Raw genomic sequence first — 24668 nt, 5'->3', positions numbered from 1 at the left:
GTTAGGGAGGCAGAGACAGGTTGGACTGGTTTTGGGATGTAGTGGGTGGGGGGGAAGAGCTGGGCTGGTATACTGCATCCACTGTACCCGGTGCGGCTTCCTCTACATTGGTGAAACCAAGCGGAGGCTTGGGGACTGCTTTGCAGAACACCTCCGCTCAGTTCGCAACAAACAACTGCACCTCCCAGTCGCAAACCATTTCCACTCCCCCTCCCATTCTCTTGATGACATGTCCATCATGGGCCTCCTGCACTGCCACAATGATGCCACCCGAAGGTTGCAGGAACAGCAACTCATATTCCGCCTGGGAACCCTGCAGCCATATGGTATCAATGTGGACTTCACCAGTTTCAAAATCTCCCCTTCCCCTACTGCATCCCTAAACCAGCCCAGTTCATCCCCTCCCCCCACTGCACCACACAACCAGCCCAGCTCTTCCCCCCCACCCACTACATCCCAAAACCAGTCCAACCTGTCTCTGCCTCCCTAACCGGTTGTTCCTCTCACCCATCCCTTCCTCCCACCCCAAGCCGCACCCCCCGCTACCTACTAACCTCATCCCACCTCCTTGACCTGTCCGTCTTCCCTGGACTGACCTATCCCCTCCCTACCTCCCCACCTACACTCTCTCCACCTATCTTCTTTACTCTCCATCTTCGGTCCGCCTCCCCCTCTCTCCCTATTTATTCCAGTTCCCTCCCCCCATCCCCCTGTCTGATGAAGGGTCTAGGCCCGAAACGTCAGCTTTTGTGCTCCTGAGATGCTGCTTGGCCTGCTGTGTTCATCCAGCCTCACATTTTACTATTTACAATGTGGAGTTGGGAGGGGAGCTATCTTTGGGCACAGTGGCACCAAAATATACTGTAGGTGTCACTAAAAAAGTGCCCAATTTGAGGCACACACTAGTCTATCTCATACAGAATCACCAGATAATGCAATTAACAGCAATTTTCTGTTTCTGTTTCTGACTTCCAGCATCCGCAGTTCTTTTGGTTTTTTTGGTTAGGGAAAAAAAACCCCTGCTATCCTGATCTGCTCTGGCATTTAGAATCCCTACGGTGTGGAAGCAAGCCATTCAGCTCAGGGAGCTTCTCCTGTATCCCAGTTACCCCGCACTTCCCATTGCTAATCCACTCAACCTGCACACTATGGGCAATTTAGCATGGCTAATCCACCTAAACTGCACATCTTTGGACTGTCAGAGGAAACCGGAGCACTCGGAAGAAACCCACACAGACATGGGGAGAATGTGCAAACACCACACAGACAGTCACCTGAGGCTGGAATTGAACCCGGGTCCCTGGTGCTGTGAGGCTGCAGTGCTAACCACTGTGCTACCCAGTTTTACGTGACTCCAGACCCAGACCCAGAGTAAAGTTGCTGACTGTTAAATGCCATCTGAAATGGCTTTTGAACAAATAAAGCTTTTAAGGATTTAAGTGTCACTTAAGGGTTAAGATTTTAAGGGTTAAGATTTTAAGGGTGACTGGACCTGAAACGTTAACTCTGTTTTTTTCTTCATAGATGCTGCCAGACCTGCTGAGCTTTTCCAGCAACTCTGTTTTTACAGCATCCGCAGTTCTTTCGGTTTTTATGAAGTTTTTAAGGATGGTTTGCAAACACTGGCTTTACCAGTGGCACAACCATCACATTTGCAAATGGCAAGACAAATTCTCCAGGTACCTGTTCTGGCTTTTAATGTTGCGTTTTCTCACCGTCTTGTTTGTTATGGGAGCTCACTGAGGTAAAATGCTGAATAGTAAGGAGTTGAATTGAGCCATCAAGAAGGCAGTTAGCTCGTAATAATTCCCCTTCCTTAGCAAATCACTGCTACCTACTGAGAAAACTGCCACACTACTTGTGAAAAGCATAACGATGCAAGATGCTCCCAATGTGGTGATTGGCCTTGCTGGACTTCTCATCGAATTCCGTTACCATAGCCCACGCTGCTCAGACTCCAATAAGATTCTACTCATTTTATGTGCCTAGACTAGGCCAAAGACAAGTCCTCATGGGTTGACCCATGATACATGAAACGTATCGCTGCAAACACAAGACGGCCACAAATGAGATCGTTCCAATCAAATCACCAGATGCCAAGTTGTTTGCTAGTGTGACTAGTTGACCACTTAACAAGTTGGTCAGAAAATAAAACAGCAGGTGTGAATCTCACATCCTGCAGCTCAGCAGAAGCTGATGGTGAAGTTCAGTAAATTGCACCAACACATTAAACCATAAAGCATCCTGCAAATGAATAACATTAACCAGCTTCATTGCTTCTAGCTGCAGCAGAAACTCACAAGCCTATCCAAAAGTAAAAAGAAATCACAAAGTTTAACATATAAGATTAAACCAATCCAGCTTTTATGCATCCATGACATGGGTAACTTACATCATCAAACTCCTTCTTCCATTGGTCGTCCTCTTCCAGTTATGAGGGGATTTACATAGGTTTCACTTCATCCAAGCTTTATAAATATTGTTAATGAACCCATTCAGATGCAGTATGATATGCGTGGAGCATGTAAAACTTGAGTTTAGGCCTTTTAAGAATACCAGCACAGCACCACAAAAGCCCTTTCACTTCATTTGTAGGCTTACAATGAGTGTCAAGAGCTATTCCTTCACACAAGCCCCAAAGTCCACCCGATGCTGTTGTCCAATGACGTTCCCTATCTGGGGTCATTGCAGAGTTGGTATTCTGTTAAGGATTGAATTTTGACCCAGTCCATGCATGTAAGGCACAAAACCATATTAGGATTAATCACTGATTGGTGGCATTGTTCCATTAAGCTTTTTCTTTGGATTGACTTACGACACAGCTGCATGTTGTATGTTTGCTTTGCACACATTTTAAGTATAGAACATGACACTAGATAACGCAGCACATTTTAGAAATATAGGAAGTGAATTAACATTCTAAATTATAAAGTCAGAAATCACACAATACTAAATTATAATCCAACAGGTTTATGTGAAAACATAAGCTTTCAGCAGCGCTCTGAAAGCTTGTGATTTCAAATAAACCTGTTGGCCTATAATCTGGTGTCATGTGATTTCTGACCTCACCCACTCCAGTCCAACACTGGCACCTCCACACCGAAATTATAAATATATGTTTTTGAATTGCATTGGTGCACTTCAGAAAGTCAAAGTTGCAAAATATTATCCAGATTTTTGCTTTTCAACAGACGCAAATAACGTTTTTAAAAATTCACTCATGGCATTTATTGCCCATCCCTTTTTGCTGTGTTTAACCTTCTTCAAGTGATGAGCAAAATCGCTTGTTGAGTAGCAGCCCACTGATGTGAATGTGTTTCTTATGTGACCAACGTTGACAGAATATTGTAGCACATGGTTAACGTTACTGGGCTAGAAATCCAGAAGAAAGACTGATCTTTCTGAACATCCCACAACTGCAACAAAAAATTTAAAATCATCGAGTTTGTAATTTTAAAAAAAATTTCTTTCATGGGATGAGGGCGTCATTGGCCAGGCAGCATTTAGTGCCCATCCCCACTTACCCAGAGGGCAGTTAAGAGTCAATCACATTGCTGTGGGTCTGGAGTCACATGTAGGCCAGACCAGGTAAGGATGCAGTTTCCTTCCCTAAAGAGCACTAGTGAATCAGATGGGTTTTTCTGACAATTGACAATGGAGTCACGGTCATCATTAGTTTCTTTATTCCAGATATTTTATGGAATTCAAATTCCACCATCTGCCATGGCAGGATTTGAACCCAGGTCCGCAGAATACTATCTGGGTCTCTGGATAAACAGTCCAGTGATAATACCACTAGGCCATAAAAAGCTAGCCTCATCAACCATGAAGCAATTTGATTCACTAATGTACTTTAAGGAGAGAATTCCTCTTTACCTGGTCTGGCCTACATGTGACTCAAAACCACAGCAAGGTGTTGACTTCCACCTCCTCTCTATAATGACTGAATAAGACTCAAGGTTGCTCGAGGTTAATCAGGGTTAGACAAATGTTGGCTTCTTCAGCAATGCACACATGTCAAGAATAGATAAGAATAAAATAATGCATATCAACGACTTTTCAGCAAAATGTAAGAATCCCACAAGAAAGAATATTTATAATCAGGCTGCATATTGGAAAGGAAAATGAATTCAAATTGATTTTTAGAGTCCTCATTCCTCAGGCAGGTCATCACAAGGTTGTAAGAAGGTGTTGCATTCCAAATGGAGAGCTTACAACTGAACTGAGTTTTAATTAGTTCTTGGGATGTTACCTACTGGGGGCAAGACCACATTGACTACTCTGAGAAAGGGCAAGCCTTTCTCCTTGAGCTGCTGCTGTCTGTGTGATAATGGTTCTCCCGTTGAGATATAAGGTAAAGAATTCTAGGATTTCAAAGCACAGTTATAATGAAGGAAGGAGACTGATTGCTGAGTCAGATAGTATATGCCTTAGTGTAGAGCTTGGAAGTGATGGCTGTCCACTCACATTTCTAATCTGGTCTGCAGTGGTAAAAGTTACATGACTGAGTGGCGATGTTCAAGTGAAGTTGTAGACCGTATATTTTGGTCAATTCTGAGTCCAGCAACAGGCAACAATGAAGTGATATGGTTTGTATTGAGTGTTTTCAAGATTTCAGTGTTTCTCTTTGCAGCTGCAAGCTTCTGGAAGCATGAAGTTTAATGCAGCATGTCCTTGACCAGCAATCTTTGGACAGTAGTCAGTCTTTGACATATCAGTAGTTAAGCAGAGTTCCCACCCAGCCTCTGCTGCTAACACTCAGGCACATTCACAACCGAGGGAGAAAAGCTCTAAAAGTACGGAAGTGGGTTTGAAATCAGTTGTAACATCTTGAATTTTAGTTTCCCCAAACAGTTTGGCAGCAGGATGCCATAAAAATAACAAGGAGGTGAGAATCTGATTGTCCTAATCTATTGCAAAGAGTTGATTTTAGACGCCTGTAATATGCTGGCACACTGACATTGATAACTTCACTGATAACTGCAAAAAAGTACAGTTCAAAACATGCTGTTGTTAACTCTAGGAGACCAGATTTTATCCATATATTTATTTGAAAGAAAAGTTTGAATATGTACACACCTACTGGTGAAAGTTTATATTAAATAGACTACTATAGCATATATTTATGATAAAATACTGTGAAGTCTTCAACCTGAGGATGTCATTCTCAAACAGTTCCTGGAGAAGCAAATACAGGTTCTAAATCTAAGAACGGGAATGCATATTGTTGAAATGAAGTTCTCAAAAAGGTGTTGGATGATTTCAATCTATCGTTCTGTATATTTTGTTTAGAATCACTTCAGACTTGCCCTCACCATGATGGCACACATCCAGGATACAGATCACTCGTGTATTGTCCAGGTCAGCTGCTGTCTTTATAATTCGATCTATAAGGAAACAACACATAAAAACTCAGTGTTTTGGAATGTTGTTCTACAGGACAATCCAAACTCCAAGCAAACACCTGAGCATTAAGACACAAAGTACAAAATCCTTTTCTAACCGCTTCACCTGAAAAAAAAAATTGTGTTGCCATCGGTGCAGGATTTTAATTGATTAAATGAAGAGAAATCAGTTTCCATTGATGGGAGAGTCAGGGACCATTGGACTTGGATCTGAGGTGATCATAAAATGTGGTAGCTTTTAAGAGGGAAATGGATAAATATTGAAAAAGGATTTTCAGAGCTACAGTGAAGGAGTGGGGGAGCTGGACTCATTGGAGGTTAAGTTAAATCAAGCGAGAAATCTTTGGTAGCTATATCTGCAGGTAAATATCTTCCATACTCCAACACAATGAGGCGGCATGTTGGGTAACAAATTTCAGTGGGGCACATGCCCACTTTTCTGCCTATTAGTCAGACCCTAGTTTTCTGTGCCTACTCCAGCAAGACTGTACTTTATACCCCAGTGTAACAGAGAAAACTTTGCCATACAGCCACCTGCAGCCTCAATGTCAACTACAACATATCAACACGCTGGGCTCTCTCACTTCAAAACTGCCCGGTTAAAATTTTAAACTGATATGCTCAGTGAAGTGGAAGATTTTTCACTGCCAATTCTGACCAGTCATTTTAATCAACAACATTTTGTGCCCCCTTAAAACTTTCAACTAGTTAAAACATCCTCCGATGCTTCACAACTATGTTATCTGACAAAAAAAAGACAGAGGAGATCAGGGCAGGTAGCCAGAAGTTTGATCAAAGAGTTAGGTTTTAAAGAAAAATGTCGGTCCTCATTTTCGAAATCCTTCTGTTACTATCCTACCCTATTCTGTAAACCTTCCCCCCTGCTATTCTTTGGAGCTGACTGGCTTCTCGACTTGGCTTTTCTCAACTTCACCAACTCTTTTTTTAGGCAGTGCGATGGCTCAGTGGTTAAGTCTGCTGCATCTCAGCACCAGGGATCCAGTTTCGATTCCAGCCTTGGGCGACTGGCTGTGTGGAGTTTGCACATTCTTGCTGAGTCTGAGTGGGTTTCCTCCGGGTGCTCCAGTTTCCTCCCACAGTCACAAAGATGTACAGGCTAGGTGGATTGGCCACACTAAATTGTCCTGTAATATCCAGGGATGTGAAGGCTGGGTGGGTTATCTCCCCTCCCCCCACCACATCCCAAAACCAGCCCAGCTTGTCCCCGCCTCCCTAACCTGTTCTTCCTCTCACCTATTCCCTCCTCCCACCTCAAGCCGCACCCCCATTTCCTACCTACTAACCTCATCCCGCCCCCTTGACCTGTCAGTCCTCCCTGGACTGACCTAACTCCCACCTACAGTCATCTTTACTGCTCCATCCCTGCCTCTTTAACTTGTCTGTCTCCTCTCCACCTATCTTCTCCTCTATCCATCTTCAATCCGCCTCCCCCCCCAACTTATTTCAGAACCCTCTTCCCCGCCACCATTTCTGATGAAGGTCTAGGCCCGGAACGTCAGCTTTCCTGCTCCTTTGATGCTGCTTGGCCTGCTGTGTTCATCCAGCTCCACACCTTGTTATCTCAGATTGTCCAGCATCTGCAGTTCCTATTATCTCCAACCTGCTGGGACAAGCAGGGTTACAAGATCTGGGGAGGTTGCTCCTTGGAGGGTCGATGCAGGCTCGATGGGCTGAATGGCCTCTTTCTGCACTGTAAGGATCCTATTGCCCGTCTTTGAGAGTGTTCTTCATCCCAGATTTTTGATCATGCTTTCAGCCTCCTTACCTGCCTGACGACCTCACTTGTTCCTTCATTCCCTTAAAGAAACACAGAGATATTTTCCACTTTTAGTGTTGCTTGGGGAGGTCACAGCTCTTGTTCTCCATACTCCCAGTTGAGAGCTGGGGGCGGTAGCACTGGGTAGCAATTACAAAATCCCCCTTAGAGCAGGAACTCCAGTTGATGTTCCTTTCCATACTACATACTGTCACCCATGGGACTATCAGAGCTGTGAGAGCTGAATTCGGGCCTCAGTACAATACTGTTTGTACTTGTAAGAATGCTTGCAACAAATCCGTAGAGAGCTACTATCTTATTGAAAGACTACATTCAATTACTCAATCAGAAGAAAATGATCTGCACACATCATATGAAAAGCTTAAAACAAATGCAGACAAAAGCCAGAGAAACTCAGCAGGTCTGGCAGGATCCGTGGAGAGAAAAAGACCCCTCGGCTAATGTTAAAATACGTCCTGAATCTCTGGAGCAGCAGAGGCCGAGGGGAGACTTCATAGAAGTCTATAAGATTATGAGATGTATATATAGGGTTGATAGTCAGAATCTTTTTCCCAAAGTTGAAATATCTAATGCATGCATTTATGGTGAGAGGGGGAAAGTTGAAAGTAGATGTGAGGGGTAGGTTTTCTATTTACACAGAGGGCAGGAGGAGTCTGAAACATGGTGCCGGGGTGATGATGGAGGCAGATATGATTAGGGCATTTACGAGACCTTTAGGTAAGTACACCAATATAAAAAGAATGGAGGGATATGGACCAAGAGCAGGCAGAAAGGATTAGTTTCATTTGGCATCACGTTTAGCACAACATTGTGGGAAGAAGGGCTTGTTTCTATGCTGTACTGTCCTATGTTCAATGGAGGAGAATAATTGGATTTGAACCATTAACTCAGTTTCTCTCTCTGCAGGTGGGTGCTAGACCTGCTGAGTTTCTCCAGCACCCTCTGTATTTGTTTCAGATCTTCACCATCCCCAGTATTTTGCCCTTACATAAAAAGTTTCAGCTGAACGTTTGAAACTGGGCCATACTTAGCAAAGAAAGTACAAACGTGTATTTGCATAGGACTTCCCAAAACCTCTGAAGATTCTAAAGCGCTTTGCAGTCAATTCAAAGTACTTCTGAATTGTAGTATCAGCTTTAATATGACAGCTAATTTGTACACAGTGAAGCCCACACACAGCAATTTGATAATGATCAGTTAATTGCTGTGATAGTGTTGTTTTTGGAATAAATATGCCAACCATTAAGGAAGACTTTCTTTCAATTATACTCACATGCAACCTTACACCAGTTTGAGGTTGCACTGGTATCTGTTATAATCTTTAATCCAAAAAAAACCACTGTAAATATTGCGACACTCCCTTGATATGGCATTGCTGTGTCAGATCGGATTTTGTGCTCAAGTTTCCGAAGTAAACTGCAGACACATAATCTACTGACTCATGAGAATATTTCTACCACTGACCCATGGCTTACAACTAAGGAGCATTTTAATGACACAGCAAATGGTGCAGGCAAGTGGTACCCAGTTTAAGAAGGAGATTATAACGCAACAATCATGTCACCGAACTAATAATCCACAGATTAGGTTCATTTTCTGGTTCACCTCCCGCCATCTCAGCTGGTGGAATTTAAATTTGATTTAATGAGTAAATTGTGGAATCAAAAGCTAGCCTCAGTAATGGTGACCGCTAAACTATTATCAGTTGACGTGAAATCCTGTCCTGTGTGAAATTCAATTAATTAATAAATCGCGGAAGTGAAAGGTAGCCTCATTAATGGTGACCACGAAACCTATTGATTGCCAATAAAATCCCATCTTATTCATTAATGTTCTTCAGGGAAGGAACACCGTCATTTTCTTTTGATCTGGCCTACATGGGCGGCACAGTGACTCAGTGGTTAGCACTGCAGCCTCACAGCGCCAGGGACCCGGGTTCGATTCCAACCTTGCGTAACTGTCTGTGTGGAGTTTGTACATTCTCTCTCTGCGTGGGTTTCCTCCGGGTGCTCTGGTTTCCTCCCACAGTCCAAAGATGTGCAGGCTAGGTGGATAGGCTGTGCTACATTGCCCGCAGTGTTCAGGTTTGTGTAGATTAGGTGGGGTGGGATGCTCTCATGGTCGGTGTGGACTTGTTGGGCCAAAGGGCCTGTTTCCATACTGCAGGGACTCTATGATCTATTCTGTAAGAGTCCAAACCCACTGCAAAGTGGTTGATTCTTAAGTATCCTCTGAAATGGCCTTGTAAACCACTGAATTCAGAGGCAATTAGGCATGGGTGCTGTCTCTGACAGTGGTACCCACATCTTATTAAGGAAGAGGAAAAAATGGTTTCACATCAGCGTTTCAAATCTAGTGTCTGTTCAGTGCTGAGGTCCAATTGTTACCTTGACAAGAAGGCATCTCTTTTGGCTGATTGTTATCTGCAGTCTGTTTGTCACAAATGTAACCACTAGCCATAACCGAGGCTAGGGTGTTATCGTGAACTTCCATCGATAGTCCCAACATGCGGTGACTGTCATGACTCATCAAGACCGGGAGAAACACAACATCAACTGCTACCTGGTGATTGACACCTGTACGAAGACAACAATTCCTCATTCAGAACAGACAAGACATTCTGGTCATTTCTTGAAATTATAATACACTGATACATCAGTCTATTCGCCGTACACCTTGCACCAACAGAGGAAGACTTTGGATACAGTGGATAAGCAAAAGTAACATCTAGAGAAAGGGCTACTTCAATACCTGGTGCTTAAATCTTGCTGAATTCCTGTGTATAACAGCATAAGCATGCATTTCCCACTCCCATATCAGCAGGGACGCTAGCTCACTGACATTTACTTCTGGCTCATCACTTGGTTGCAAGTTTAACAAGTTCAGTTTTCTCTCTGTGAATTTAACGTGACATGAGAAAAGAAGCAAGGGTACTTGACAAAATGTACCTGACGGTTCCCTCCCCCCTCCCCCACGGTGTCATGAGCAGTAAGTCTCGGACTGACATGTGAACTGTTGTTGCTGGAGCGTGATCTGCCTGAAGACTGGACGTTCTGAAAGACTTTATATCTGAGGAAACTGCACAAATAGCAATGCGGCCATGGCCATGCGAATCAGTTCCAATGGTGTTTGTTTAGGGAACAAATGCTGTCCAGGACGAGAGATAACTTCCTTGCAGTTCCTCTGAGGGAATACTGGGTTTAGGAAAGGAATTGGGGGAGGTTGTTGATGAAATGTCTCGGTTAAATATCTTTACTGCCTACATTTAGTTGCAACTTGTCACTGTTTCTGTTTCATATCAGTGACCAGGTCATCTTTTTTCAAAGGTATTACTTGAGGTATAAATATTGGCCAGGACAAATGAGATAATTCCAAGATAACATAGTGTGGAACCTGAGGAACACAGCAGGCCAGGCAACATCAGAGGAGCAGGAAAGCTGACTTTGAGGACCAGGACCCTTCTTCAGATTCATCAGCTTTCCTGCTCCTCTGATGCTGCCTGGCCTGCTGTGTTCCTCCAGCTCCTCACTGTGTTATCTCTGACTCCATCATCTGCAGTTCTCACTATCTCCATGAGATAACTCCAATCCTCTTTTTCAAAGTGGGACCACTTTTTTCACTTCGGGACAAACAGGTCATTGGTTTAACCTCTCATTTAAAAGGTGGCACCTCTCTGACAGTGCAGCACTCCTTCAGTAGTGTCAGCCTCTGGCCCTTGTAGTGGGGCTTGAAACACACACTTACTGTGACAGATATATGGATAGGCAGGGAATGCAGGGAATACAGGGATACGGACAGCGCAGAAGCAAAAGGATTTTATTTCTGAAAGGTGTCGCATGTCAGTGCAGTCTCAGTGGGCCAAAAGGCCTGTTCTTGTGCTGTACAGTTCTATGTACTACAACGTGACTCAGAGATGACAATGAAACAAGCCTTAGATCACATACAGAATCACAATGCACTCATTCAGTCTTTTAATCTATGTTGCCTGTACATACCAACTATCGTCACAGTGTAGTAGTCATGGCAACAGGCAGATGCAAAGCTCTGAAGCTCCAACTTGGAGACAGCGGGAACTGGGCTGTACACTGCAGCCTGAAGGTTGTGCTGCTGCATTAGGAAATCTCGATGTTTGTAGACAAATCTCTGTGGAATGCTCTCGGGAAGAAGCTGGTCAAAATGCAAGTGTTCTGACAGGTGTTCTCTGATTTCTGACCAGGTAGGGCTTTTCCATGTATATTTTGAGTTGCCATCAGTTGAATTCCCTGCATTACACCTTCCATGATCATCTGAATCAAAAATAAATTCTTTAGAAACAGATCTTTCAGCAGGATGACAATTATTTTCAATCATGATTGAATCACCATACATAAGCCCTACGTATAGAAACAGAAAATGACTAGAACAATGTCAGGGTCTGTCAAGATAGCACAATAATCACAGGACAGGTTCCAAGTTATTGACAGGGACTGGGGCCTTTAGGACTATATTCTCTGGAGTTTAGAAGATTGAAATGGGGGAATCTCTCAGAAACCCATAAAACTGTAACAGGACTGGATAAGGTAAATGCAGGAAACCAGGGATCACAATCTAAGGATATGGCGTAGGCCTTTAGGACTGAGAGAATGGAATTCACTGTCACAGAGAGTAGTTGAGACCAAGGCACTGAATATTTTCAAGAAGGAGTCAGACATTGTCATAGAGCTGGACAGCGCAGAAACAGACCCTTCAATCCAACTTATCCATGCTGACTAGATACCCTCAATTAATCTAGTCTCCTTTGCCTGCATTTGGCCTATATCCCTCTAAACTCTTTTTGCTCACATATCCATCCACATGCCTTTTAAATGTTGTAACTGTAACAGCTTCCCCCACTCCCTCTGGCAGCTCATTCCATACACCAACTATCCTCTGCATGATTAAGTTTCCCCTTTAAGTCCCTTTTGAATCATTCTGCTCTCATCTTGACCCTATGCCTTCTCCCTACTCTGGGGAAAAATCTTTAGCTATTTACATGCCCTTCATGATTTTATAAACTTCTACAATGTCAACGCTTTAGCCTCCGATGCGCCAGGGAAAATAGTTCCAGCCCATTCAGCTGCTCCCTATGGCTCAACCCCCACAACCCTGGCAACATCTTTGTTCTCAGGGTGAAAGGCATCAAAAGTTACGGGTAGAAAGCAAGAACAGGGGATTAAGTTGGATGATCAGCCATCATCATGTTGATTGGTGCAGCAGCTCAAAGGGCCGATTAGCCAATTCTTACTCCTGTTTTCTATGTTTCCACTCATAATGCCACAAAGAACATTGAGGGCATGGTACGACTTGAAGATATCAACTGTTTGTTTCCTGCTAACCTTGACTGACCTTTCATCTGTGTTATGCAACCCCATTTGTTCACCGAGCAGAAATAGAATAATAATAAAAAAAACGAAGAATGGGCTATTGACTGGAGAAGTTAAAGATATTCCTGAGGTGCAAATTTTTCATCAATTGCTGAGCTGATCAACCTAATTCTTGTGGAAAAAGATACAAGATGGAATGGGGACAATTCAACTCATCAGGTCTGCACTGCTTCTCTGAGGAAGCAGTACACCTAGTTTATTCTTTCACTTGCTGGGACATTTCTGAGGGAAATCAAGAGTCAACCACATTACTGTGGGTTGGGTGTCCCATGTAGGTGAGACCAGCTAAGGACGGCAGATTTCCTTCCCCTACAGGGCACTAGTGAACAACAAGTTGTTTACACAATGATTGACGTGGCCCAGTGGCTCAGTTGTGGCCTCAGAGCGACAGGGACCGGGTTCGATTCCACCCTCAGGCTACTGCCTGTATTGAGTTTGCATGCTCTCCCCATGCATGTTTAGGTTTGCTCTGATTTCCTCCCACAGTCCAAAAATATGCAGGTTAGGTAGATCGGCCGTGCTACATTGTTTAATCGCGTCCAAGGATATGCAGGCTCGGTGGATTAGACATGAGAAATGCAGGGTTACAGGGACAGGGCAAGTTTGGGTGGGATGCACTCATGGTCGGTGTGGACTTGTTGGGCCAAAGGGCCTGTTTCCATACTGCAGGGACTCTATGATCTATTCTGTAAGAGTCCAAACCCACTGCAAAGTGGTTGATTCTTAAGTATCCTCTGAAATGGCCTTGTAAACCACTGAATTCAGAGGCAATTAGGCATGGGTGCTGTCTCTGACAGTGGTACCCACATCTTATTAAGGAAGAGGAAAAAATGAGAAATGAGAAGGTCAGAGTGGACTTGGTGGGCAGGGTGGCTTGCACCTACACTGTAGGGATTCTATGATGGTAAGTTCTTGGTCATCATCATTGAGACTAGCTTTCAACTCCAGAATCCGTATCCACTCCCACACTGCCAAGCATTAGCCTGGATTACATTATCACTACATCACCGTCTGCTGCCATAACACTGTTTCTTCAACACAGTTAAATTGTATTCTAAGTGAAACAGAAACAGAATCAAATGCCATCTGTTGATATAGAGCTTTAGCAAGATCCCAAAGTTCTCTATAGCCAATCAAGAACTTTTGAAGATGGGAGATATTGTCAACATTTGCCTTTAAATGACCCCTGAGGTCCAGGCATGACAGCAGCTCCTCGAAGAGGAAACCATTGATACCTCCAAATGGTTGGGGAGGCTGTGAAAAGAGCCATATAAATGTACATACTTTTTGTTAAAACCGAGACACAGCAGAGTGGTAAGATGCTTGAACAAAAGGTTTCCATACATTTCCCAAGTGAATGGGATCTGCTCGACAGCAGATTGGCTCGTTACTGAATCTGAAGCCCCGGCAACTGAACAATCTAAGTGCTTTCATGTCAATCAGGCCGATCTGACAAAGAGGATGTTTTAGTTGAGCTTGGAGTGGTTGAAGACAATAATTCCATACCTTTGTCAGGTGGCACAGGCAGTTCTGCATCTGGGGAGAATCCTTTGGTGCTCGCTGCTACATCAGCATCTTGCACAGTAGCTGGCCTGTCAAACAGAACACCACACAAAACTAAGTTACAGCAGCCAAGGAGAGTCGCCACACCACACATCAATCCCACCCTATATATCTGTGCCAGCATTGGCACACTGGTTAGCACACCTACCAGCAAAATCTGACTGTCACCTTCACTGACAGATAATCAACTTGAACAAAAGTACAAACTTGAATTTATATAGTGCCCGTTGTAATTTCAGGATGTCGCAAAGCGATTCACGACCAATCATATAGAGGATGAAGGGAGATATTAGGAACCGCAGATGCTGGAGAATCCGAGATAATAAGGTGTAGAGCTGGATGAACACAGCAGCCCAAGCAGTATCACAGGAGCAGGAAGGCTGACGTTTCGGGCCTAGACCCGTCTTCAGAAATTTCTGAAGACGGGTCTAGGCCCGAAATGTCAGCCTTCCTGCTCCTCTGATGCTGCTTGGCCTGCTGTGTTCATCCAGCTCTACACCTTGTTATATCAGAGGGTGAAGGGAATTTTTTTCCCCCCTTCTCTTAGAGGATTGCGCAACTTTGGGACACTTTGTGTCAGGAGGCAAAGGAGTCAGATCACTGGATATTTTTAAGGAAGACAGAGGTGGATTCTTTTTAGGGCAGGCACGGTCAGAGGTTTTTGAGTTCGGATAAGGACGTGGAATTGGGAACACGAGCAGAGCAGCAATGACCTTACGAATAACACAGCCTTCTTCAAAGGTAAATACCCTACTTCTGCTGCAGATTCATATGTAAACCAAAGTCCTAGGCACTGGGACACATAATTTGGGAAGGTGTTAGCCTAGTGCAGTTATCACTGGGCTACTAGCCCAGAGACCCAGGTAATGTTCCGGGGACCCAGATTCAAATCCTACCACGGCAGATGGTGGAATTTGAATTCAATAAAAGCAAAAAATCTGGAATTAAGAGTCTAGTGATGACTGTTGTCGATTATCACGAAAACCCCATCTGGCTCACTAATGTCCTGTGGCGAAGGAAACTGTCATCATTCACCTAGACTGGCCTACACATGACTCCAGACTCATTGCAACGTGATTGGGTCGTAATTTCCCTTTGGGCAAATAGGGACAGGCGGTAAATGATGGCCTAGCCAGTGACACCCTGGTCCCAAGAATGAACAAAAAAAATTAAAATTTACCCTGATATTACCTACTGTGGCTGTATCTTTAATTCTTGAAAATCAGATATTAGGCATCTTAGACAATATATACATTAATGGGACTATATAAATGGAAGTTGCTGCTACTGACAGAAGGTGAGGCCTTCTCCCTCCACGATAATGCTGTGCTGTTTTCCAGGTAACTGAATCCTTTATGCAACCTCAATTGGACGCTTTCCAAAGCAGAGTATGGGACTCCTCCTGGCAAATATCGATCACAAAAATAGATCATCTGGCTATTTCGTTCCCTTCTGTTCACACATCAGTTTGGCATTTGTGCCCATATTCCAAGAGTTGCTACATTAAAAAAACTTCATTTCTGTTTTCTTTTTTAAAAAGTTTTTCTTTTTATCTTTTATGAAAATACTCGATTGATTGCAAACCACCTGGTGACATCCTGAAATCATGCCAGATGCTACGCTGAAACAAGTTTGCACGCTCTTTAAAGTTTATATTTGTCAGTCAAGCCACTGGCAGCTGGTGGACCCAATTATTTCTGATTCATTTATAGGAGATGGGCATCACTGGAAGTGCCAGCATTTATTGCCCATCCCTTGTTGCCCTCGAGAAGGTGGTGGTGAGCTGCGCTCTTGGACCGCTGCAGTCCATGTGTTGCAGGTAAACCCGTAATACCCTGAGGGAGGGAATTCCAGGTTTTTGACCCAATGACACTGAAGGAAAGGCGATTTAATTCCAAGTCACGATGGTGCATGGCTCAGAGGGGAACTTGCAGGCGCTGGAGCTCCCAAGTATCCTATTGGCTTCACATTGGCTGCAATGCAGTACATTGCGTTTGTCGGATGTGCTGTCTTGTGATTGACACTAAACCGAGATGTTCCCACATTCCCTCCCGAAACTCCACTTTGCTTCCCAACGTGCAAAAAAAAAGGCTGCCATTTTTGGGAACACTTTGCTGTATGGCTTGGAGGGGAACTTGCAGATGGATGGTGTTTCTATTCTGGTGTGTCTTTGTAGAGGGTAGAGGTCACGGGTTTGGCAGGTGCTGGGAAGGAGGTTGGGTAGGTTGCTGCACTGTGTCTTGTAGATGGCACAAACAGCGTCCACTGTGCCATTGTGGTGAAAGCAGTGAATGTCGAAGGTGGTGGAGAGGGTGACAATCTAGTGGGCTGCTTTCTCCTGCATAGTGTTGAGTATATTGATCTGGTATGATTGGATTTGTTTTTTTTTATTGTCGCATGTACTCAAGTACAAAAGTGCAGGAGTGCAGTGGAAGATGTATAACGTCACCGCACAAGGCACCACCTTGGGTACAAAATAACTATGTACAGAATCTTAAGAGCAAGGTAAAAGAAAGCATAAAAGGTAAAAGTTAAACATTGCAGTAATTACAGTGTAGCATTAAACATACGAAATAAGGTTAAAAGTTACACATTGCAGACCTTTAGTTTCAAGTCAAAAATAAAGAAAGCAAGCTGAAAGTTCAACCATTATACTCTTTCTTTAGTGCTTAGCCAAGGTGGAACCACATTTCGAGGAATCACCTTGAGACCACAGGTCCGTGTTGAGGTCACACTGGGCTGAGAGACTGCCACGTATCACTGAAAGAACACCATGCCAGGCCGATAGTCCGCCAATGGAGTTGCATCCAACCAGCAAAGTGGGGACTGTTCCACCACACTCCTGACTTGTGCCTTATAGATGGCGGGCAAGCTTTGGGGAGACAGGGGGTGAGTTAATCTCAGTAGGATTTTCTGTCTAATCTGCTCTTGGGCCAGTTCCATTTCTTTGTTCAAAATACATTGGCAATGGATGGTGGCAACCTCGTGGCTATGTCACTAATCCAGATTATATTCTGGGAATGTATGTTCAAACTCCACCATGGTAGCTGGTGGCATTTAGATTCAATGAATAAATCAGGAATTGAAAGCTAATCTCATCAACATCTTCATAAAAATCCCCGTGGTTCACTAATACCATTCAGGGAAGGAAATATGCTGACTTACCTAGGCTGGCCCACATGTAAATTCAGACTCATAGCAATATGATTAACTCTGAACTACTCTCTGAAAGAAGGCAGCAATCCATTCAACTCAAATGCAATTAGACATGGGCAAGATTATCCTGTAAGAATTAACAAAGTTTGCCTGTCTGGTATGAACAAATTTAACACGAATTGGATAGACACTTTGAAAAGGAAAGAAATACCAGAGATATGGGGAAAGTCGAGGGGAGTGGGAACTAATCTGATCCTTTTTTCGAAAGAGCTTGCAGCAGTATAATGAGCTGCACGGCTTCATTCTTTGCTGTCTAGTTCAATGCCAATCATACTTGTTCCAAGTGTTTAAAAAATGCAAGTCACTTGCAGGATAGGCTATCTTGACTTGGAAGCTCAACTGAATGTTAGGAAGCAATGCCAGTATTATATCTGTCTGGAGTCATTCATCATAACAAACAGTCTGCAACTCTCTAAACAAGATATACAGAAAAATTCCATGTATGAGCTATATTCCTTACAAAGCTTCAGATCCTTAACAAAGTGCGTAAAATGGTGAAATCTATATGTACTCCAATACCTGTAAAGCAGGAATGGTGAACTGGCTTATCATTTTGATGTAATTTTAGTTCAACATTTCTTCATTTAATATCCCAGCCACTGTTCCCTGCTCGTGGTTGCCCGTCTACATATGCTTCTAAGTTTTTTAAAAACTGAAAGAACTAGGGTTGCTGTCAATCAGAGACAAAAACAGAAGTTGCTGGAAAAGCTCAGCAGGTCTGGCCACATCTGTGGAGAGAAATCAGAGTTAAATGTTTCATGTCGATTGACCCTTCCTCAGAACCACAGTTGCCTCCAGACCTGCTGAGCTGTTCCAGCAAATTCTACTTGTACATTTTAACCTGATTGCTTTGTCTATGTGTTAATTTTTCTAGGGTTAGTCGCACTGCAATTCACATGTAAACGTGTTTCTTGAGTAAAGTACAATTATTATTATGAAGCATTAATAAGAATATGAAGTACAAGTGCCACATTATGGCCCTGTTTTATCACAAATCCTTGCATTTTGAACATATACAGGCGTGGCTCCCTTTTATAATGCACTTAAAAGGTGTGTGTCCTAAATCACATAAAGGTCATCAGATAAACCAAATATGCAATCCATTCACAGACTGCACAACATAAAACCTCAGAAGAAATTAAGTTCCTTGGCAGGGAGCAGAGAATTATCAAAGCTTTCTCGTCTTTTCTGTTCTCTTTTTAATAGTTTGCAGTAGGTTGAGTGATATGGATTAGTACAACATTCAGTGCCTGGGCCAAGCTGACCTGAGAGAGTATTAAAATCAATCACAGAAAATAGCTCACAAGCTGGAAATCTGATATAAGAACAGAAAGTTCTAGAAAATAATCAGTAACATCTGCAGAGAGAAGCGGAGTTAATGTTTGAGGTAAAATATGACTCTTTTTTTGGAACTAGAGAGAGAGAGAGAGAGAGAGAGAGAAGCGCCATAAAAACAGAAAGAGCTGAAGAAACTCAGCAGATCTGGCAGCATCTGTGGAGAGAGAAACAGAGTTAATGTTTTGAGTCCAGTATGACTTTACAGAATAGGATGCTTTAGACTCCATCTTTTATTGTCTCCCCACAGAGGCTGCCAGACTTGCCGAGTTTCTCCACCACTTTCTGCTTTCATTTCACATGTCCACCAGCTGCAAATTTGGCTTTTACAGAGAGAGAAATGTGCCAAGTATTAGGTTGTTGAAGACGCAGGGATGGAGAGGAAGGACAAGGAGGTCAGGGATAGGGGAGCAGAGATAATGGGAACTGCAGATGCTGCAGAATCCAAGATAACAAAGTGTGTAGCTGGGTGAACACAGCAGGCCAAGCATGCTGCTTGGTCCGCTGTGTTCATCCAGCTACACACTTTGTTATCAGGGATAGGGGAACAGGTGGGAAAGATTAAATGGCAAAAATCCTATGGAATAGAAGGCAAAACAAGTGGCATGCCCCATTCACTCAGTTTCTCTCTTTCCACCTGGATTCTTCCTCATCTGCTGGATGCTCGCTACCATTTATTCCTGATGATCAGGGAGTCCAGGCCCAGGAGTTACAGGCTAAGGACGTGGGGTCGGCCATTTCAGACTGAGATGAAGAGAAATGTCTTCAACCAGAAAGTGGTGACTCTGTGGAATTCTCTACCACAGAATGAAGTTGAGACTAAAACATTGAATGTTTTCAAAAAGGCATTATTCATTGTTCTTGGGGCTGGCGGGGTCAAAGGGAGAGAGCAGGAACAGAGGACTGAGTTGGACAATTGTACTGAATGGTGGTTCAGGCTTGAAGGGCCAGATGGCTACACCTTACGTTTCTGTTTTGTGCTTTTGATTCAATCGCAGATTCAAGTATGAATAGAACATAGAACAGTACAGCACAGAACAGGCCCTTCAGCCCACAATGTTGTGCCGACCATTGATCCTCATGTATGCACCCTCAAATTTCTGTGACCATATACATGTCCAGCAGTCTCTTAAATGACCCCAATGACCTTGCTTCCACAACTGCTGCTGGCAACGCATTCCATGCTCTCACAACTCTCTGCGTAAAGAACCTGCCTCTGACATCCCCTCTATACTTTCCACCAACCAGCTTAAAACTATGACCCCTCGTGCTAGCCATTTCTGCCCTGGGAAATAGTCTCTGGCTATCAACTCTATCTATGCCTCTCATTATCTTGTATACCTCAATTAGGTCCCCTCTCCTCCTCCTTTTCTCCAATGAAAAGAATGTGATCTCTTGGTCGAACTTTATATCTTGTAAGAATCTCTGCCATTTGCTCCTCCTCAGCATCAGGTCAAGCTTCCAAGAAAACATGAATGAGAGTTGGGCCAAGGCTGTGCGCCAACAAATTGCGCTTACACATAGCTCTGACATAACAAAACATGCCAACGCAATTCATGTGCATTAATCAAACTAAATCTGCTACTTACCCACATTGTTAGGGCAAGGTCAAAGAGGCAGGCTTTAAGGAGCATTTCAAAGTGGGAAGGGGTGGGGATGTGGAGTGAGAGCGCGAGAGAGAAAGATATTGAGAGAAGGATTTCAACAGTTTAGGGTCGAGATGCAGGAAGGCCAAGTCACCGGACATGAAGGAATTAAAATTGGGATCACTGAACAGGTCAGAATTAAAGGAGCACATATCCTGGAGAGTTGTTCAGGTTCATGACACTATAGCGACAGGGAGGGCAAAGACCAAGGAGGGAGTTATAAGCCACTCTGAACATTTCACACAGAAGGTGATGCCAAACCAGGTCATGTAACCCACTGAGTCTTCCCCAGTGTCAGAACAGCTGCTTGCAGGCAAACTGTACACGCCTTACGTTTTATCTGATCCTGACGATTGCGACAGAGCCTTTATTTTTCCACTGGCTTTTGATTTGCTCATGGTCTCATTTATGATTAACTGGGTAATCGACATGGCAATAAGTCAGAAATGCGGAGCAGTGCCAAATGGCATCCAATAGCGCTGGCATCACCCAAATCTTGAAACAAGCCACAAAGATGAGCCTGATGTAAATCTGTGAGCGGCTGCAGGGAAAGGCATGTCTTCACGCGAGTCCTTGCTGCGTTAGACAGCAGCTCTAAATCCAGCTTGCAGCTGCTGCCTCACTGCTCATACTACGGGGAATGGCAGCTGCAAAGGCTGGCAAATAATTAATGGCACTATTCCCATCCACAGGACATCCCAGATCACTTCATTAACAGGGAAGCAATTTGCAAGTACAGGATCCCTGTTACTTCTTTTTCATTTATTCTTGGGACATGGGCATCACTGGCTGGGCACAGGATTTATTGTCCATCCCTAGTTGATCATGAGAAGGTGGTGATGAGCTGCCTTCTTGAACTGCTGCAGTCCACGTGCTGTGGGTTGACCTACAGCGCCATTAGGGAGGGAATTCCAGGATTTTGACCCAATGACAGTGAAGGAACAGCAATATATTTCCAAGTCAGGATGATGAGCGGCTTGGAGGGGAACTCGCAGGTGGTGGGGTTACCGTATATCTGCTGCCCTTGCGCTTCCAAATGGTCATGGTTGTGGGTTTGAAGAGATCTTTGGTGAATTTCTGCAGTGCATCTTGTAGATAGTACACACTGCTGCTTTTGAGTGTTGGTGGTGGAGAGAGTGGATGTTTCTGAACGGGGTACAAATCAAGTGGGCTGCCTTGTCCCGGGTGCTGTCAAACTTCTTATGTGTTGTTGGGGCAGCACTCATCCAGACAGGTAGGGAATATTTTATCACACTCCTGACTTGTGCCTTGTACATGGTGGACAGGCTTTGGGGAGTCAGGAGGTCAGTTACTCATTGCAGTATTCTGACCTGCTCTTGTAGCCACTCTGTTTACGTGGCAAATCCAGTTGGGTTTTTGGTTAACGGTGACCCCCAGGATGTTGATGGTGAGGGAGTCAGTGATGTTAACATCATTGAATGTCAAGGGGTGGTGGTTAAACTGTATTATTGGAGATGGTCATAGCCTGGCATTCCTATGGCGTGGATGTTACTTAGGACTTGCAGGCCCTGGCCTTAATACTGTCCAGGTCTTGGTGCATTTGAGCAAAGATTGTAGGAAGATGCAGTAACCAGGTCTCATGAACACATTAAATGGGAGTAGAGGTTAGCTATTCAGCCCTTTGAACCTGCTCCAACATTCAATGGGACCTTGGCTGATGTGTTTGTGCTTTGAATTCCACATTACCATCTATCTCCCACTAATAGTCCTTCATTCTGTTGCCTAATAAGATTCCACCTTCATCAGTGGTGACAGAGTGTTGTTGTTACTGAACTGGTAATCCAGGCAAATGGTGTGGATTCAAATCCCACCATGGCAGATGGCGAACACAGAAATCAACATTAAAAGTAAAAATCTGGCCACTGTCAACTGACTTAAAAAACAAATCTCATCATGGACCATGTCCCTACAGTCCTTTCCAGCTGCGGCTCACCCTCTCTGCGAAAATAAAACCCTCCTACAAGTCCATCTAAAGTTTGTCTCAAGCTGTGGCCACTCAACCCATTAAAATTTAGTCTCGTAAACTTTCAACATCATTCTTCTTCACCAGCTGCACATACACTGTATTCATCACAGAACAAGCTCAGTAAGGTTCCTCCCGCTGATAGCTCAGTGGAAGCATTAGCCATGCTCTTTGCTTCTGGCATCCTGAAAGTAACGTGCCACATTTTACTTTTTCTGTCCTGGCTAGGATTATAAATCTTTAGCAAAGCATTCTCTAGAACTTCAATTCAAAAGGATAACAAATCCAGTCTGCCCAGTGTCCCACACAGCATACAGCCTCCCAGCCTGGAATCTTGTAATGCCGGTGACCTGACACAGATAACCAAGCTCCTTGCCTTGATAAATCATTTACTGTATTCTTTGTTGGGATGTGGGCATTGCTGGCAAGGCCAACATTTGTTGCCCATCCTTTACTACCCCAAGTTGAGAGTCAAGCATATTGCTGCAAGTCTGGAGTCACATGCAGGCCAGATGAGGTAAGGACATTAGTGAACTTTACAATGAATGCTGATGGTTTCATGGTGACCCTTCCTGAGACTAGCTTTATATATTCCAGATTTTGTTTTAATTTATTGCACTAGCTGCCACATGTCCCCCCCTCCCGCCATACTGTTCTCCTAAACCTCTGGAAGATTAGCTCTGGCGTTCCAACCGAGGGGATTGAAACATTAACTCTGTTTCTCTCCCTACAGACGCTGCCAGACCTGCTGAGTTTCTCTGGTATTTGTTGTTTTAAACCTTGGGAGATGAATCCAGTGGCATAACCACAATGTCACTGCCTCCTGCACTTCATCCTGTCACCCTCAATTCCTGTTGTGAACAGCTATTCTCTAACTTGACAGCACGAGGAAACTGACAAAAGTCCATTGTAAGGTTCAGAACCATCTCACAGATATGCAGTTACTTTGAGTGCAGTCATTAACCTCTCGACTGGTATCTATGCAGGCAGGCATTGTGAACTTTGCAAGATTCCAGCAGGAGATTGCTGAGCAGTAAATTTACTTATGGGGAAGTGACAGTCAAGGGAGAAGATTGTCCCTTTTTTAACCCCCTGAATTGCTCTCGGACTTTAACATTCACCTGAAATAATGGATCCGGCAGCCAACATGCTCATTTAAGCATTTCAATTGAATGATGATACCTTCAATAACACTGCACTCTCTCAATATCACACTGGTTGTCAGCATGGATTATCCGCTCAATTAATCACTACAGCATTGCCTCTGATAAGAGTCAGGTCCAGACTGGTTGTGACAAACAAATTCTTCCAATTTCAACCTCATTGATCTTTGCATTAATTTCTCCGACCAGCAAACACATTAAGCTAATTAGCTTGATGCTTTTTTTTAAACGTATACTGCTCAAATCTATTCTGGGCCTTTTGTGCTTGTCAAAGCAATCTGTTGGGTACCTACTAATGCTGGGAAGATTGCTTTTAGTCTTGCACATGGGCTGATGGTATTATTTGTCTCATAGTCCAAAGTGGCAGGCTAATAGACTATGTAACTGCTGTTCAGATCCAAATGTGCAGTTGGAAAAGGAGATTTCTGTTCCAGATTTTCTTGAAATTGAAAGCAGGTGACTGTACAAAGTTGTCAAACTGTTGTTAAAATCCTATCTGCTGCACTAATGGTCCTTAAACAGTATGGTCTACATTTGACTCCAGATCCACAGAAATCTGGGTAGCCTTTCCTTGCTGCCAGGAAGGCTGATAAATATCACAAGAACTTTAAGAGGGAGTCGTCTGAAGAGTTGGCGATTTTTGTTTGGTACATTTGGTGCAACAAGATAGAATTTCAATTTGCTACCACCCCTTGTAGGGCTCTGAACAGCACTTAACTCAAATCAAAATCATTTCAAACAGTAGTTGTGACCTAGTGCATTTAAACTTGGAAGGTATCCTGCCCTGTTTCCTTTGTGATTTCACGGTAAGTAGCAGCAGGAGTAGGCCATTCGGCCCTTTGAGCCTGCTCCTCTATTCAGTATGATCATGGCCAATCACCCGAATTAGAACCCTCTTCCCCTTTTGTCCCATTAGTCTCAAGGACCATATCTATATCGTCTTGAAAACGTTTAATGCTTTGGCCGCACGTGTGACAACAATAAATCAAATCAAAAACTTTCTGCGGCAGAGAACTCAACAGGCAAGCGACAGCCATTGCGTATCTTTTGAAACGTTTTCTATATCTGGAGCACTGGCCCGCTAATTGTTAAGCTCAATGCTCAACACAACAGGAGCTAGTAAATTGTGAGAGTCTAGTTGACTCACAAGGGCAAA

The 24668-nt window shown here is 43.7% G+C and overlaps 1 protein-coding gene across 1 annotated transcript in view; it reads right to left on the bottom strand.

Moving 5' to 3' along the window:
- Positions 1-5047: 5047 nt before the first annotated feature.
- The window catches only part of radx (RPA1 related single stranded DNA binding protein), a 62649-nt gene continuing 43028 nt past the window's right edge, over positions 5048-24668 (bottom strand). The window contains exons 13-16 of the mRNA XM_048544907.2: positions 14112-14197; positions 11199-11489; positions 9591-9779; positions 5048-5387 (exon numbers count right to left, since the gene is read on the bottom strand). Coding sequence (XP_048400864.1) covers positions 5263-5387; positions 9591-9779; positions 11199-11489; positions 14112-14197 — 691 coding nt within the window. The 3' untranslated portion in view covers positions 5048-5262. The remainder of the gene's footprint in view (positions 5388-9590; positions 9780-11198; positions 11490-14111; positions 14198-24668) is intronic.

Source organism: Stegostoma tigrinum, chromosome 15 (assembly GCF_030684315.1).
Source record: "Stegostoma tigrinum isolate sSteTig4 chromosome 15, sSteTig4.hap1, whole genome shotgun sequence".
NCBI lineage: Eukaryota > Metazoa > Chordata > Chondrichthyes > Orectolobiformes > Stegostomatidae > Stegostoma > Stegostoma tigrinum.
Note: the sequence above shows the minus strand (reverse complement) of the source record. Positions and strands in the feature narration are given on the sequence as shown.